Source organism: Elgaria multicarinata, chromosome 21 (genome assembly GCF_023053635.1).
Source record: "Elgaria multicarinata webbii isolate HBS135686 ecotype San Diego chromosome 21, rElgMul1.1.pri, whole genome shotgun sequence".
NCBI lineage: Eukaryota > Metazoa > Chordata > Lepidosauria > Squamata > Anguidae > Elgaria > Elgaria multicarinata.
Genome location: NC_086191.1, coordinates 11,169,415 through 11,182,689, shown reverse-complemented (window position 1 = coordinate 11,182,689; position 13,275 = coordinate 11,169,415). Strand labels below are relative to the sequence as shown.

The 13,275-nt window shown below is 48.7% G+C and overlaps 1 protein-coding gene across 2 annotated transcripts; it reads right to left on the bottom strand.

Moving 5' to 3' along the window:
• Positions 1-5,717: 5,717 nt before the first annotated feature.
• Positions 5,718-13,124, bottom strand: CSKMT (citrate synthase lysine methyltransferase). Of its 2 annotated transcripts, XR_010026375.1 has the most exons (3): positions 13,000-13,124; positions 10,429-12,178; positions 5,718-5,835 (listed from the first exon to the last, which is right to left on the bottom strand). XR_010026375.1 is itself a non-coding variant. In XM_063145638.1 (2 exons), the coding sequence occupies exons 1-2, from the start codon at positions 13,121-13,123 to the stop codon at positions 11,508-11,510; spliced, it is 795 nt and encodes a 264-aa protein (XP_063001708.1). In that variant the 5' UTR covers position 13,124; the 3' UTR covers positions 9,981-11,507. The 2 variants fall into 2 exon arrangements, 1 of the variants encoding a protein (XP_063001708.1); XM_063145638.1 differs by lacking the exon at positions 5,718-5,835 and having other exon boundaries at positions 9,981-12,178.
• Positions 13,125-13,275: the final 151 nt, after the last annotated feature.

Here is a 13,275-nt window from a genome sequence, read left to right as displayed (position 1 = left end):
GTTTTTGGTTTTACATGGTCTTCATCCTCTTCATTTTATCCTCCTAACAACCATGTAGTTTAGGCTGTTAAGTGACTGGCCCAAAGTCACCCAGTGTGCTTCATGGTTGAGTGTAGATTACAACTGGGATCTCCCGTGGCCCAGTCCAACACTCTAACCACTGCACATCACTTGCTTTAGTCAGATGAAGTGTAAGCTGGATCTTTTAATTAAAAAAGCAAACCACCTGGTGAAGAAGTGTTACCACTGAAATTGTGTTAAGTAGGAACTTCATCAGAGAAAAGGAAAGAAATTTACAGCCTGTTTGATGTTTTTTCCATGCTCCAACTTCCTCAGTGCTAATCTGTCACCAATAGGTCCAGAATTGGGAAAAAGGCATAATAATAATAATAATAATAATAATAATAATAATAATAATAATAATAATGCCTTGTTATTACCTCAGTCACAATAGATGACACCACCAGTGGTGCAGTATCCTTTCTTCTTACATTAAAAACATTTTATAATCAAAGAATCATAGAATAGTAGAGTTGGAAGGGGCCTATAAGGCCATCAAGTCCAACCCCCTGCTCATTACAGGAATCCATAGCCAACTGGGTATGTACGTACAATGTACAGATGTTCATTTTATTTATTTATTTATTCATTTATTTATTATTATTCATTATCACTATTATTTACTTTTAAATATATATTATCCTGTTCTACAACAAAATGGAGTTTATTCCCAGGTAAATGTATTTAGCGTCAGGGCCACAGAAGCAAACTCCATTTTATTCTTGCAGTTGTGACAGTGCTATGACTGAAGTAAGTTTTAAATGCAAAACTGCACATTCTCAGAGTATTGGGCCTTGCTTTGCTTTTAGCAGGGTCCCTTCTAAAAACAGGTGTCTCCCTTCGCCCAACATATCAGGAATGTAGAAACACATGAGGGTGTGAAGGAAGAGAAATGTTACTTGTCTGATTCTCAGCCCAAGTAATACAGATGTCTGTGCAAAGGGGGCCCATATAAAAATAAAAAATAATAATAAATTTATTTCTTACCCGCCTCTCCATTCTGATCGAGGTGGGGAACAACAGTAAATATAAAATACATAAAACTGAATTAAAACATAATATACGTTGTTAAAACATCCTAAAACCATTTTTAAAACATCCTAAAATCATTTTAAAACATCCTAAAATTCCACTGGATAGGCCTGCCGGAAGAGATCAGTCTTAATAGCTTTCTTAAATGCTGGTAGACTGTTAAGTTGATGAGTCTCCTCTGGCAGGCCATTCCACAGTCTGGGAACAGCAGAAGAGAAGGTCCTCTGGGTAACAGTTGTCAATCTAGTTTTTGCTGACTGAAGTAGGTTCTTCTCAGAAGACCTGAGTGTGCGGGGCGGGCGGATTGTAGGGGAGAAGGCGATCCTTCAGGTAGCAGAATCCTATGCATCATTAGACAGAAAAAAGCATGGCTGGCTGGGGAATGCTGGGAGTTTTAGGGCTTTTTTCTGTCTAAACATGCATAGGATTGCGTCCTACATCTAAAATTACCTAGCGACACCTCTGCCCTCCTCTGCACCCTTGAACAAAGGTGGGGAGAGGCAAAACTACAGCCCTGTTGATCCATCAGGGGGTCCCGAACTAGGGATAAAATGCATGACTTCAAAATGCAACCCACATACTTGTGAATTACAGTCAGGGTTGCTTCCTACCTCCGCCCTAACTAATCCTGTCCCTGAGCTTTTTAACAGTAGGCTGAGACAGTGGTCCCCAACCTTTTTGGCACCAGGGACCGGTTTTGTGGGAGACAATTTTTCCATGGACCAGGGTGGGCGGGTTGAGGGGTTAGGGAGGCACCAAGGGGTGGGCCGCCCCTTTCCTTGCCAGCCGCAGCCACCCTCCCTCCCTCCCTCCTCCTCCCACCAAGCATCAGCCCAAGCTGCAACCTGCACCGCGTTCGGAGTGCCGACGGCACTGTGTGCCTCCAGTCCATCCACACGCAAGGCCCGCTCCTGCCTGCAAGCAGCAGCAGTGGCCAGGGTCTCGCCAGCCTGGTCCCTGAGAGGAAGGAGCGGAGCTGCGGCAGCCTCCCCACCCCTGCCGCCGCACACGGAAGCCGCTCTCCCGCAGCGGCTCTGAGAGATGATGGAGTGTGTGTGTGTGTGGGCTTTACTTCAGCTGGGTGGGCACCCAGCTGAAGTGAAGCCAAGACGCTGGCACGGGCGGGTGGCTTCAGAACGGCGCGCCCGGAAGTCGCTCTCCCAGAGCGGCTTCCGGCCGGGCGCACTGTTCTGAAGCCGCCCACCCCCACCCCAGCATCCTAGCTTCGCTTCGGCTGGGCAGGCAAGATGGCGCCCCATGCCCAGATATGCTGGGGTGGGGGTGGATGGGTGAAAGCAGCTCACCTGCACGGCCCAGTTCCTAACAGGCCACGGACCGGGATTGGTCCGCGGACCCTGGGCTGAGAGACATCTACGTAGCCAGGAATGCTCTTTTTTGGCGCAGAGATAAATGTGAAGAGGAATTCTTCACTTGCTTAATTTCTGTGTGACATTTTGCTTGTAAAGGTCCAGGAGCAGAGCCAGTTGAAAGTCAAAAAAAGAAAAGAAAGAGGCAACTTTAGATCTCAGTTAGGTCTGGTCCAAAATACAATCTCAAAGGATAAGCCCTGGATGGCACAGAAAATCAAACGTAGACTGACAGTGCTTGGAGAAGAACTCCTTGAATTGCCAAATTGTATGCAAGCTCCTGCTCCCATCCAAATAAACATTAGCAGGCCTTCGTATTTATTATGGCCAGTGTGGTGTTGTGAGAACCTAGAGTGTAGGTTCTCCCAAGTCAGAGTCAGTGACTTTGGGCCCGTCACTTGCTCTCAGCCTAACCTACCTCACAGGGCTGTTGTGAGGATAAAATGAAGAGGAGAACCATGTAAGCTGCCTTGGGTTCTTTGCAATGTGGGGGTTGGGGTTGGGTTATACATGTAATAATAATACATTATTATCCCTGTAGCAGATTAAAGCGCACCAGTGAGTCATGCTGTGTGAAAAGCACAGGAGCTGGTCAGACTGGGTTTCTTTGGTCAGTTGGCAGCTCTGTGAGACCCTGATATTAATAAGGTTTTGCACATGCCAAGATGACAGACACCCTCTCCTTTTAGTAAGGCATCTCTCCCCGTTCCCCGCCCTTCGTGCTGAGAGTCCAGCAACAATCTCCTTCTTTCGCCCTGAGCTCATTAGCTGTTTCCATGAGCTCAGAAGGTGATTAATACCCAGGGAGTAGATGGCTGATCATTCTGCCCAGTGTCCTGGGGTAACCTCGCCCCTGGGTTCTTGATTCTCTTCTGGCCCACTAACACTTTGTTCTGTTTGCCCAGCCCAGGCAAGCGTGCGACGCTTCCCCACCCAATTCCAGCGGCAGGGGGCCAGAGAGGGCCTTCCTTTTCTGTGGCAAGAAGGTGAGCGCTGAGAATCAGAACAGCATCCACCCAGAATCAGAGAGCAGGAGAAGGTGAGGAAGGTGTGCGTGTGTGTGTGTGAAATGGGGTTGGGGTTTTTTTTCTTGTCAAATTCCCACTACACCTGCTGTCCCACTGCACTTCTTGAAGTGAGTTTGCCACCCAATCTCGGCCTCTCAAGATCCTCTGTATTGCAGCAAGGGAATCTCTTGGACACCCAGGGTTGGCAAAATTGGGCATTAGATACCCCCCCGCTTAGAAACGCCCCCCCCCCCAAGGCCCAAGGCCACCATTTTCACTTTGTGTGATGGACCAGAGTCAGAAGAAATGCTCGGTTTGCCACACTTGGCCACTTCCAAGTTAAGGAGAGCCCACTCAGGGGGTCCTAAAATTCTTGCGTCCACCTCTTAAGACTGTGTGGTGGAGTCATATTTTTTTGCATTGGGAAGCGGTAAAGCCATTGGGAAGTCATGTATTTCTCTCCTTAGCTGCCACAGCTACCTATTAACTTCCAGGCCTGATTCAAAATGCTGATGATGAGGACATCACACAAACCGTATCCAACGTCCTCATGAATTGCTATAAAGATTGCCAACTATTTTCGTGGCTGTGCTGCTATGCCTTTTAACAGCTGCCTCACACACAGGAATGTAGCAAGTGAAGTTTTTCTTCAGCAAGGGAATAAAAGCGAGAGGGCAGCTACGTTTTGGCTGTGCAAATGTTTTATCGTTTCACACGGCTTGAATTGATTTTTATCTGTATGTTGCGGTATAAACGGGGGCCATGCAGGGCAGAGTCATTGCTAATTTGCTCGCATTGATGGAACAATATCTTGGAGGCAAGAACTGCAGAGAGAGAGAGAAAGAGAGATTGCAGAGCGAGCAGGAAATTGCCGTACATTGCTAGGGTCACATCACCACAAGCCCTGCCCTACATACAATGGTGTGTGTGTAAGGGACACATCTTGTGGCTGCCGGTTGTTTTTTCTGCAGTTGAAGGATTATCTGGCCATGAGGACAAAGAGATTAGAGTGACTCAGGCATCTGTTAGCTCCTAGGCCAGGGCACACCGGCCCTAATCCTTCTTAAGCTGCCCCGCCCTTGGCTCGCTGCCGCCCGGTGAGTAACGGGGCATTGTATTTTAGCACCTCCAGGGTGGAACCCATGGGGAGCAAAACCAGTCCAAATACTGCTCTCCTAAGGCTTTTAGTTACAGGCAGTAACAGCTTTAAGCTAAAATAGGCTGGTATTTATCGCTCCGCCCAACACTGAGATGTGGCCCTCGAGAGTTTCTCTGAAATGGAATTTGGCTCTCAGGATGAAAAGAGGTTCTGCAAGTCTGGTGTATAAATATAGCCCAGGTGGAGAAAAGACAGGAAAAGCACCACAAACAAATGCGGGAAGAGAGGCACACGCTGTGCTAGTGAAAGATCTTATCTTTAATAGACTCTTCTTCAGTACGTACGCATTTCGGATAAAAATCCTTCCTCAGGAGCTGAAGAAAGACACGAGCTGCTGAAATATCAAACAATAACTAAAAGGTCCTCAGCTGCTTCTTTTTCTTTCGGGCGTCCCCGCCAAGAACGGCGTTAACTTAAAAAAAAAAAAAAAACTACTCATGCTACGAATAACACAGTTCTTGGCGGGGACGCCCGAAACAAAAAGAAGAAGCTGAGGACCTTTGAGTTATTGTTTGATATTTCAGCAGCTCGTGTCTTTCTTCAGCTCCTGAGGAAGGATTTTTATCCAAAATGCATAGAGCGTACTGAAGAAGAGTCTATTAAAGATAAGGTTCTTCACTAGCACCAGTGTGTGCCTCTCTTTCCGCGTTTGTAGAAATATAGTCCCCCATATAAGCTAGAAGACAGCAGTTAATTAAGATGATTGCCATTACAATAACGATGATTAATTGTCATTACGAGTAAGATAAGTATTTTATTTTATTTATTTCATTTATATCCCCCCTTTTTTCCACCAAGGAGGACATAATCCTTCTCCTCTCCATGTTATCCTCACAACAACCCTGTGAGGTAGGCTTGGCTGAGGGTCTGTGACAGGCCCAAAGTCACCCAGTGGGTTTCCATGGCTGAATGGGGACTAGAACCCAGATCTCCCGACTCCCAGTCCAACACTCTAACCACTACACTGCTCTGGCACTGTCATTGATTATTAAGATAATTATTAATTGTTATTGTTGTTATGACTTGATGTTCGTTATAATTATCTTCCCACACATGCTCCTTGCCCAGACAGGAAACACCCGTATTCCCAGGGCCGGCCCTTACCTTGCAGATGCTGTCATGACAGAAATGATGAGGGGCTGTGACGGTCCCGAAACGTCTGCTGAGGCGTGTGCTTCATGCCAGATGCCAGCGGAGACTTCGGATCCAGCTGTGAGTGAGGAAGCAGGTCCAAGCACTGATCAGGAGATGCAATGGTTATCATCTAGGGAGGACTGTTCCCTACCAGTAGCATCTCTAAATACCCAGGTAAGCCCCAGTGTGCAATCGACAACGGCCGTCTCCTTCATCTTTAGTTGAGCTATTTCCCTTAACTATCTTCTCTCTCAATCCTCTCAGCAGTTTCATCTAGAAAAGCTAGTGAGTTGTCTCGCTGGTGTTTTCTCATTCAACTGGGGTAAACATGATAGCACTCTTCAAATACTTAAAAGGTTGTCACACAGAGGAGGGCCAGGATCTCTTCTCGATCCTCCCAGAGTGCAGGACACGGAATAACAGGCTCAAGTTAAAGGGAGCCAGATTCCAGCTGGACATCAGGAAAAACTTCCTGACTGTTAGAGCAGTACGACAATGGAATCAGTTACCTAGGGAGGTTGTGGGCTCTCCCACACTAGAGGCCTTCAAGAGGCAGCTGGACAACCATCTGTCAGGGATGCTTTAGGGTGGATTCCTGCATTGAGCAGGGGGTTGGACTCGATGGCCTTGTAGGCCCCTTCCAACTTTACTATTCTATGATTCTATGATAAACAAGATGAAATGTGCAAGAGCTGAGCTGCTAGTCCAAAGCAGAGCGTCTTTGCATGAGCTCACCTGCTTTGCTGCTTGGTGAACTGGAGTTGATCAATGGAGGCGAAATCAGCCTTGCACAAATGCATCCAAATTTGCCAACAGAGCAGAACTAAAAGTGGAGATGGCGAGACATACATGGACAGTTTATTTTGATTGTCCCCTCCCCATACCTTTCAATATTCCTTTAGAAGTGTGCAGTGTATACATCTAAGATGGCCCAGTGCCAAGAATGTCTTAGGCTAGGCTGCATTAACCAAAGTATAGTGCTCAGGTCATGGGATGTTAGATTCTGCATTAGTCAAGCTGGGAGCCACATTTTAAGAAAGTAATTGACAAACTGCCATGCAGGTAGGGTTAGGACTTGCCTATTTTCAAAATGACTGCTGTGGTGGGCATGCCTGGCCACAAAACACTGATTTCCCAGAGGGCAAAGTGATGGGATGAAAGGAAAAATCACTTGCCCAAGAACCTAAGTCAAGGCAGAGGGGTATGTGTGTGTGTGTGTGTGAGAGAGAGTGAGAGAGAGAGAGAGAGAGAGAGAGAGAGAGAGAGAGGGCACCTAGAGAGGTGTTCCAGGAGTACTGGTGCCCATGGTCACCCTGTTGGGCATATGGGATTTAGCTTTGTTTCGGTAGTGATTTTGATTTACTATTATGTATGTCCTTCTTCTTCTTTTTTGTTAACTTTATTTCAAAATAAAATAAAATGTCATGACATGTTTGGATGCATTTAGATTAGGCATACAGCTGCTGGTGTCTATAGAGGCCATCTAGTCCAACTCCAGCCACCACCCTCTGCTCGAAGCTGAGTATCCTGAGCTAGAACTCCTCCAAAAGACCTCCAGCAAGGGAGAGCCTTCCCTGGATGATTTATTACATTTACATCTGACCTTTCTTTCTCCTTGCAAGGTGGCTTATCTGGTCTGCCTCATCTCCATTTTTTATCACAACAACCCTGTGAGATAGTTTAGGCTGATTGTCAGTGATTGGCCCAAAGTCAACCCATAACTTTCACGGCTGAGTAGGGACTAGAACCCAAGTCTCCCGGATCCAAGTCCAACACTCTAACAGTTGCACCACTGGCTCTAACTAGTTCCACTGCGGAATTGCTCTAACAATTAAGATGTTACTTATAATGTCCAACCGAAATCTACCCTCCCGTAACTCAGGCCCATTAAATCTAGGCTTCCCAGAACTAGCCAGAACATGTGAAGTGGCCTTTGGTTCTTTGACTTGGGGTTGAACTTTCTGTGCTTTTGTCCCCAGCTCTTCCTCGCCTTGCCTCAGGGCCTGAGTGCAGATTCCTTCAGGAGCCCGGCCACGGAGACGTGCGAGGACCTCCTCAGCGAGACCTCTGAGGACATGTGCAAGGACCTGTCTGAGCTGCCATGCGAGGAGATGTGTGTCCGAGAGGTCCCGGGGGCTCCGTGCAAGGGGAGGTCCCGAGGGGCGCCGTGCGAGGAGGGGCGCAAGGCACCCGCCCAGGGGCTCTTCGAGGAGGACCGATGTGGGGAGCCCTGGGCCGGGAAAGCCCGCCTGCCCTCGATTGTGGTGGAACCCAGCGAAGGGGGTGACGTGGAAAGCGGGGAGCTCCGGTGGCCCCCGGACGACTTCTCGCTGCTAGAGGAGGATGAGCAAGACGAGCTCTTTGCTGAAGGCGAGGAGGAGGCGCTGGGGGATGGTGAGCCAGGCCATGGGGGGTGTGTGTGTGTGTGTGTGTCAATGGGTACGAGCACTCGTCCCTTTACTATTTTATTTTATTACATTTTATTACATTACATTTACTAGCAAGGGGGCAGAACCTCTTGGGGTGCAAATCCAGCCCACCTCGGGTCCGAATCTGATTCGCTAAATGGCCATGGCCCTTGTCCTCTGACCCTCGCTCGTTTGGCGATTCCCTGGCTTCTGTGCCGTTCTGCCCCCCTTCCCCCAATTCTAAAAGGTTTCAATGCCTTTCCTAACACTTAGTTATAGTCACAAGACTTTTAAGCTACAATACGTCCCCCACCGTTTGCCTTTGGTTCTGCCTAATTCAAAAGGGAAGGCGGCCCTCGGCCTGAAAGTGGGTCCGTCTAGGGCAGCAGCTTTCAAAATGCGTTCTAGGGAACCTTGGGAAACTCATCTTGGAATTGATACCTAGGGTGGGTGGCCATGAGGGGCAGGGGCCTGCAGCATCGTTCCCGTGAATCGTTCTCCACAGGACAGCCTGCCTGCCTGCTCCCCTTATTCAGTGTTCTAGCAATCCAAATCAAAGCCTTGCCTTTTCAGGCAGCCTTTGGACGGACAAGCGGTGCTTTTTTGCTGGCTCCGTTTGCCCAGGGGGCCACAGCCTCCTTCTTTGCAGGCTGCTTTCGTGATCTGCAACTATTCCTGTTGTCTTTACCTCGCTTTTAACTGGCTTCCTTATTCTTCCCTTACTTTGGTTTCATCCAAGAGAAACATGATATAAATGTTTTTTAAAATCCCCAGCGGTCTATCAAGCGTGTGGGTTTTGAGGGTGCATATTTAAGGTCACACAAGGCCAGTGGTGTGGCCAATGCCCTCCGTGAAACAGGGTTGCACCCTAAAACCGTGGCCTCCAATGTGGTGGTCCGGGTACCAACGTGGCCACAGACACCTCTCTTGGTGCCTACCGCTCCAGGTTTTTATTTTATTTCTGGCAGTTTACAAAAGGTTCTCAGAGAATTTACTTTTCTTGCAGCATCACCAGTTTGCCTTTAAGGGAAATGTGTGTTTTGGGACTGGCCAGGGGCTGTGCTTTATAAAAGAGTAAGCCCCTCCCTTCGTGGCAGCCATTTCGTGAGAGCACCCACAACACTCGCTCTACGTTCCCAAGGTGCCCACTGGCCCAAAACCGGTTGGGGGACCCCTGCCACAGCATAGGCGCCAGGATTCTCTTGCAACCCAATCGGTAGCTTTTGAATCTCCCCACCTTCTGCTTCCTGTGACTTTCTCCTCTGCTCTTTTTGTATTTTCAGGACTGTCTTCTTTTGAAAGCGATGTGGAGGAGGTGCTTCTGTGACGTTGCTTGTGGCGTTTATTTATTCCTGGGACAGATGGACAAAGAAGGCCTTTCCATCCTCATCCACCGGCAAACTAAATTTGGTGACTTTTTTTAGCTTTAAACCTATGTTGTGTGGGGTTCTTGGAAGGGGCCAAATGGACTCCGGATGGCACTCATCTGTTTCAAGGTGTCTGTGTGGTGGGTAATCACAGCCCTGCCAGGCAGGCAGGCCAAAGGGGCTCAAAGCAAAACCTTATTGAGGGCAGTAACTTCTGCTACATTCTCCCTAGAGAGGTTGTCAATAGGGGGAATAGATCTTCACTTTAACCCCTTTCTTTTCCTCTTCAACCAAAAAGAAACCTAAATGAATGTGTGGGTAAAGCAAAACATGGTCAAAACTGTGCAAGCTTCCTAGCTCTCCAGATCTCTTCATCAGGCAAGAGAATATCTTGGGTCCATGAAAGGATCTGGAGATCTCAAACGCTTGCAGTTTTGGCTGCCTTTTCATTAACCTAATAAAGGTATTAGACAAAATGTGGATTTTGGAAGGTTTTTCCCCATCAACACGGCTACTGTTGGTTTTATTTTTTAATAAATGCATCTCATTCTGAACTAGCTCCTTTTTTCTGTTGTACCCACTGCTGTTGCTGTCGAGGCCTCCAGACCTGCCTTCCCTCCACCTGTGATCTTGCCTGTCAAAATTCTGATTGTAAGATCCTTGGGGCAGACACCTACCCTCCCCCATCCCCATCTTCCAAACATTCCACGTATATTGATGGGTGCTGTACAAAGTAAACACGGGAACTGGTGGTCCTCCAGCTATGGTTGGACTCTCAACCCCAACACCCCCGCCATCAGCCTCAGTCAACATAGTCAGGGATGATGGGAGCGGATGTTTCCCCACCCCCTACTCTAAATGATTACTTGATTGAACATTGTTATTATATTTTACCTTCTATAGAGGAATTCCTTTGAAGGTCAACAGGCCGGAGGTGATTCTTGTGTTTAAAATATATGTGTGGAAATTAGCCAGAATAGCTAAAATGGAATCTTTGGATTCAGAAGGATAACTGTGAGTACCAGATGCTGGGCATAGACATGAGGAAGATTCTTGCCTTGGTGGTGGTTTCCTGCTGTCCTGTGTTGGAAACAGTATGCTGGGATTAAATTGAGTTTTGTTCTAATTGAGCTGGCGTCCCTCCAAGAGTCAGTAATGACTCAGTGCTTGCACGAGAGGTTCCTTTCCTTTTCTAATTGAGCAGGGCAATTTTTGTTCTTCTGTGTATTATACTTGGGAAAGAATAATGTTAAGATGAGTCTGTTTTTTAGGAGTCTGTTGGCTCAACATTATTCACAAACCCTCATCTAAAAACTCAGGAATAAACAGCTTCTGCTATATGCCTGATGTGATTATTCTGGTGAGAAATCGCTGTTTCGATGGGGTAGCATTTTGCTGCTCAGCAGGGGTGGGTCCTACTCAGTCTGACGGCTTGTCCATGCTCAGGTCCATGCACATGGGTGTGATTCTGTGGAGGGTACGAACTGGGTGCAGAATCCAGCAGCATGTGCATCTCATCCTTTCATTAAAAAAAATCAAATCAAAACAAGCTTCTAGTCCTTAAGGCTGTGAATATATACTCAAAAAACACATGGCCAACCTATGGGGTAATCTCCAAAGCCTGAAGAGTTGTTGAATGGTGTTTCCAGTAGTTGGGGAGCAGGCTTAAGGCCAGGGCTGGGAGCCAGTTTTTAAGGACCCACAGAGGACAAGACCCCCTGCTGCGTCTGAATCCTGATTTATAGACCATTTTCCAGACTTTGAGATCAAAGAGGAACGGCAATGCTGGAATCTGAACCTGGATTTCCAAGATCGCAATCCATGTCTCCCTTTCTAAATGACAGACCGTTTCGGACCTCATCTCTCATTTCGTCACCAATCTACGAAACGGCCATACTGGCTGGGAAAGATGGGAGCTGAAGTCTGACACATCTGGAGGGGACCAGGTCGGGGTAAAGTTTCGCGTTTCCCTTCTACTCGCCTGTCCTGCAAATTGCAGAGGAGTCCGGGGCTCCAAGAACGTAGGCATAGTAGCTGATGCCGTTAAATTGCCCGATCTCCTTTACAGTGACGGGGACGCCCCCGGCCTGCTCTAAAAGCGGCACCCTGGCGTCAGGGTCCTCGTCTGAGAACTGGAGCAGGCTGCCCTGGGGTTTCAGCACCCGCAGGCATTCAGCCACCAACCTCCTGGCTTTTCCTGGGCCTTGGGGGCACCGCAGCATGGCATCGCAGGTCCCTTTGTCAAGGACCAAGTGGAAAGACTTCGGGGCGAAGCTGCCCGCCAGATCAGTCGCGTCGGCCAAGCAGCAGTGCAGTTCGGAGAGCGGGTGTGATGGCGGGGGGCTGTCCCGGAGGAGCTGGCGCAGCGTTTCGATGGCCGGAGGCGAGAAGTCCAAGCAAGTGACGTGGAGCTGTCGGGGTGAGTCTCGATACAGCCCCAAACCCAAAGCAGACGTGCCACAACCCACATCTAGGATCCAGGCCTGGCCAGACGGCAGGCCCTGAAGGACAGAGAGTAGAAATCCCGAGATGTCTCTGTAGCCAAAGAACCAGTCAAAATGGCTGGGGCTCGCTGCGCCTTCCTCCTTCGCGGCATAGAAGCGGTCCCAGGTGTCGCGCTGGTCCATTCGACGAAGCAGGTCATCTGGGGGATGGGCAGACAAAGCAGAAAGCATCACGGATGGTGGACGTACACAAGGCTGTCCTTGGCTGCCTATGAATTAAGGCTGCTGCCTTCCCCCCTCCCCCCGCTCCTTGGGTCTGTGCTTGTAACACACCACCCCTGCGTGCAGAAATGTAGCAGCTCATGGAGGGAGACATTGTGGGGAAAGCCTTAGCTGCTTCATGTCTATGTGCCACTGTGCCAGGCTTCAGTTGCAAGGACAAAGCCCAGGGGTGGGGTGGGTGGGAACGGTTGTGATCCTTTTTTTAACCAAAGCAGCTAAGAAGTCCACAAATAGTTTGAGAATTAACACCCCCCACAAACAGGGGGAGAGACAGTTTCTCCAGTGAACTACAGCAGATCCAAGTCAATTGCAAGACATGCCGTGGGGCAGAACCAGCGTTCCCCAGCTCACCCCATAGCCGGCTGGGAAATGCTGGGAGTTGGAGGACTTCTTTCAGTCTAAACACGCATAGGATTGCGCCCTCAGCGGATTTCTATCCAGCTTTTCGACTGAAGTCCTCGAAGCCACGCACGATATTAATAAAATGCAATGGGATACATTCAGAACCAAACTGAATCACAAACAAGCCACCTTAGCCGTTCTCAAGAGCAAAAGCCTTTGGTCAAGTGACTGGGTTCTAATTGTCCATTCAGGGCACGCTAGATTGGTTGCTGGGGGGAAACCCACTTCCCTTCAACTACTTGTGAGGATTGAGGCTTAATCTCAGAAGGAGCCGGGGAAGTCTGAGCTGGGAGTGTAGCAGATTTTATCCCTCCCGGAGCTGTTGCATGGCACCCACCTGCCCAAACAGAAGAGGAAGACAAGCAGGAGACGGAGTGATGCAGGGGACGCCCCAGGGTCCTTAAAGACCCCCAAGGGCCTTTCAGGCAGCTGAATATTGCTGCTCCAGCCACGGCTGCCATCTTCAAGAGTGGGGAGGAGGGAAGGCGGAGGAGGAGCTAAGAATACCACTGGCAGGAAGTGGCTGCAGGGACCGTCTGCCAATTGTCTTGCAGAAGTTGCTGTGTACACAGGGTCAGACCGTGCCTATCTGTGCCACTGGCTGGCAGGAGAT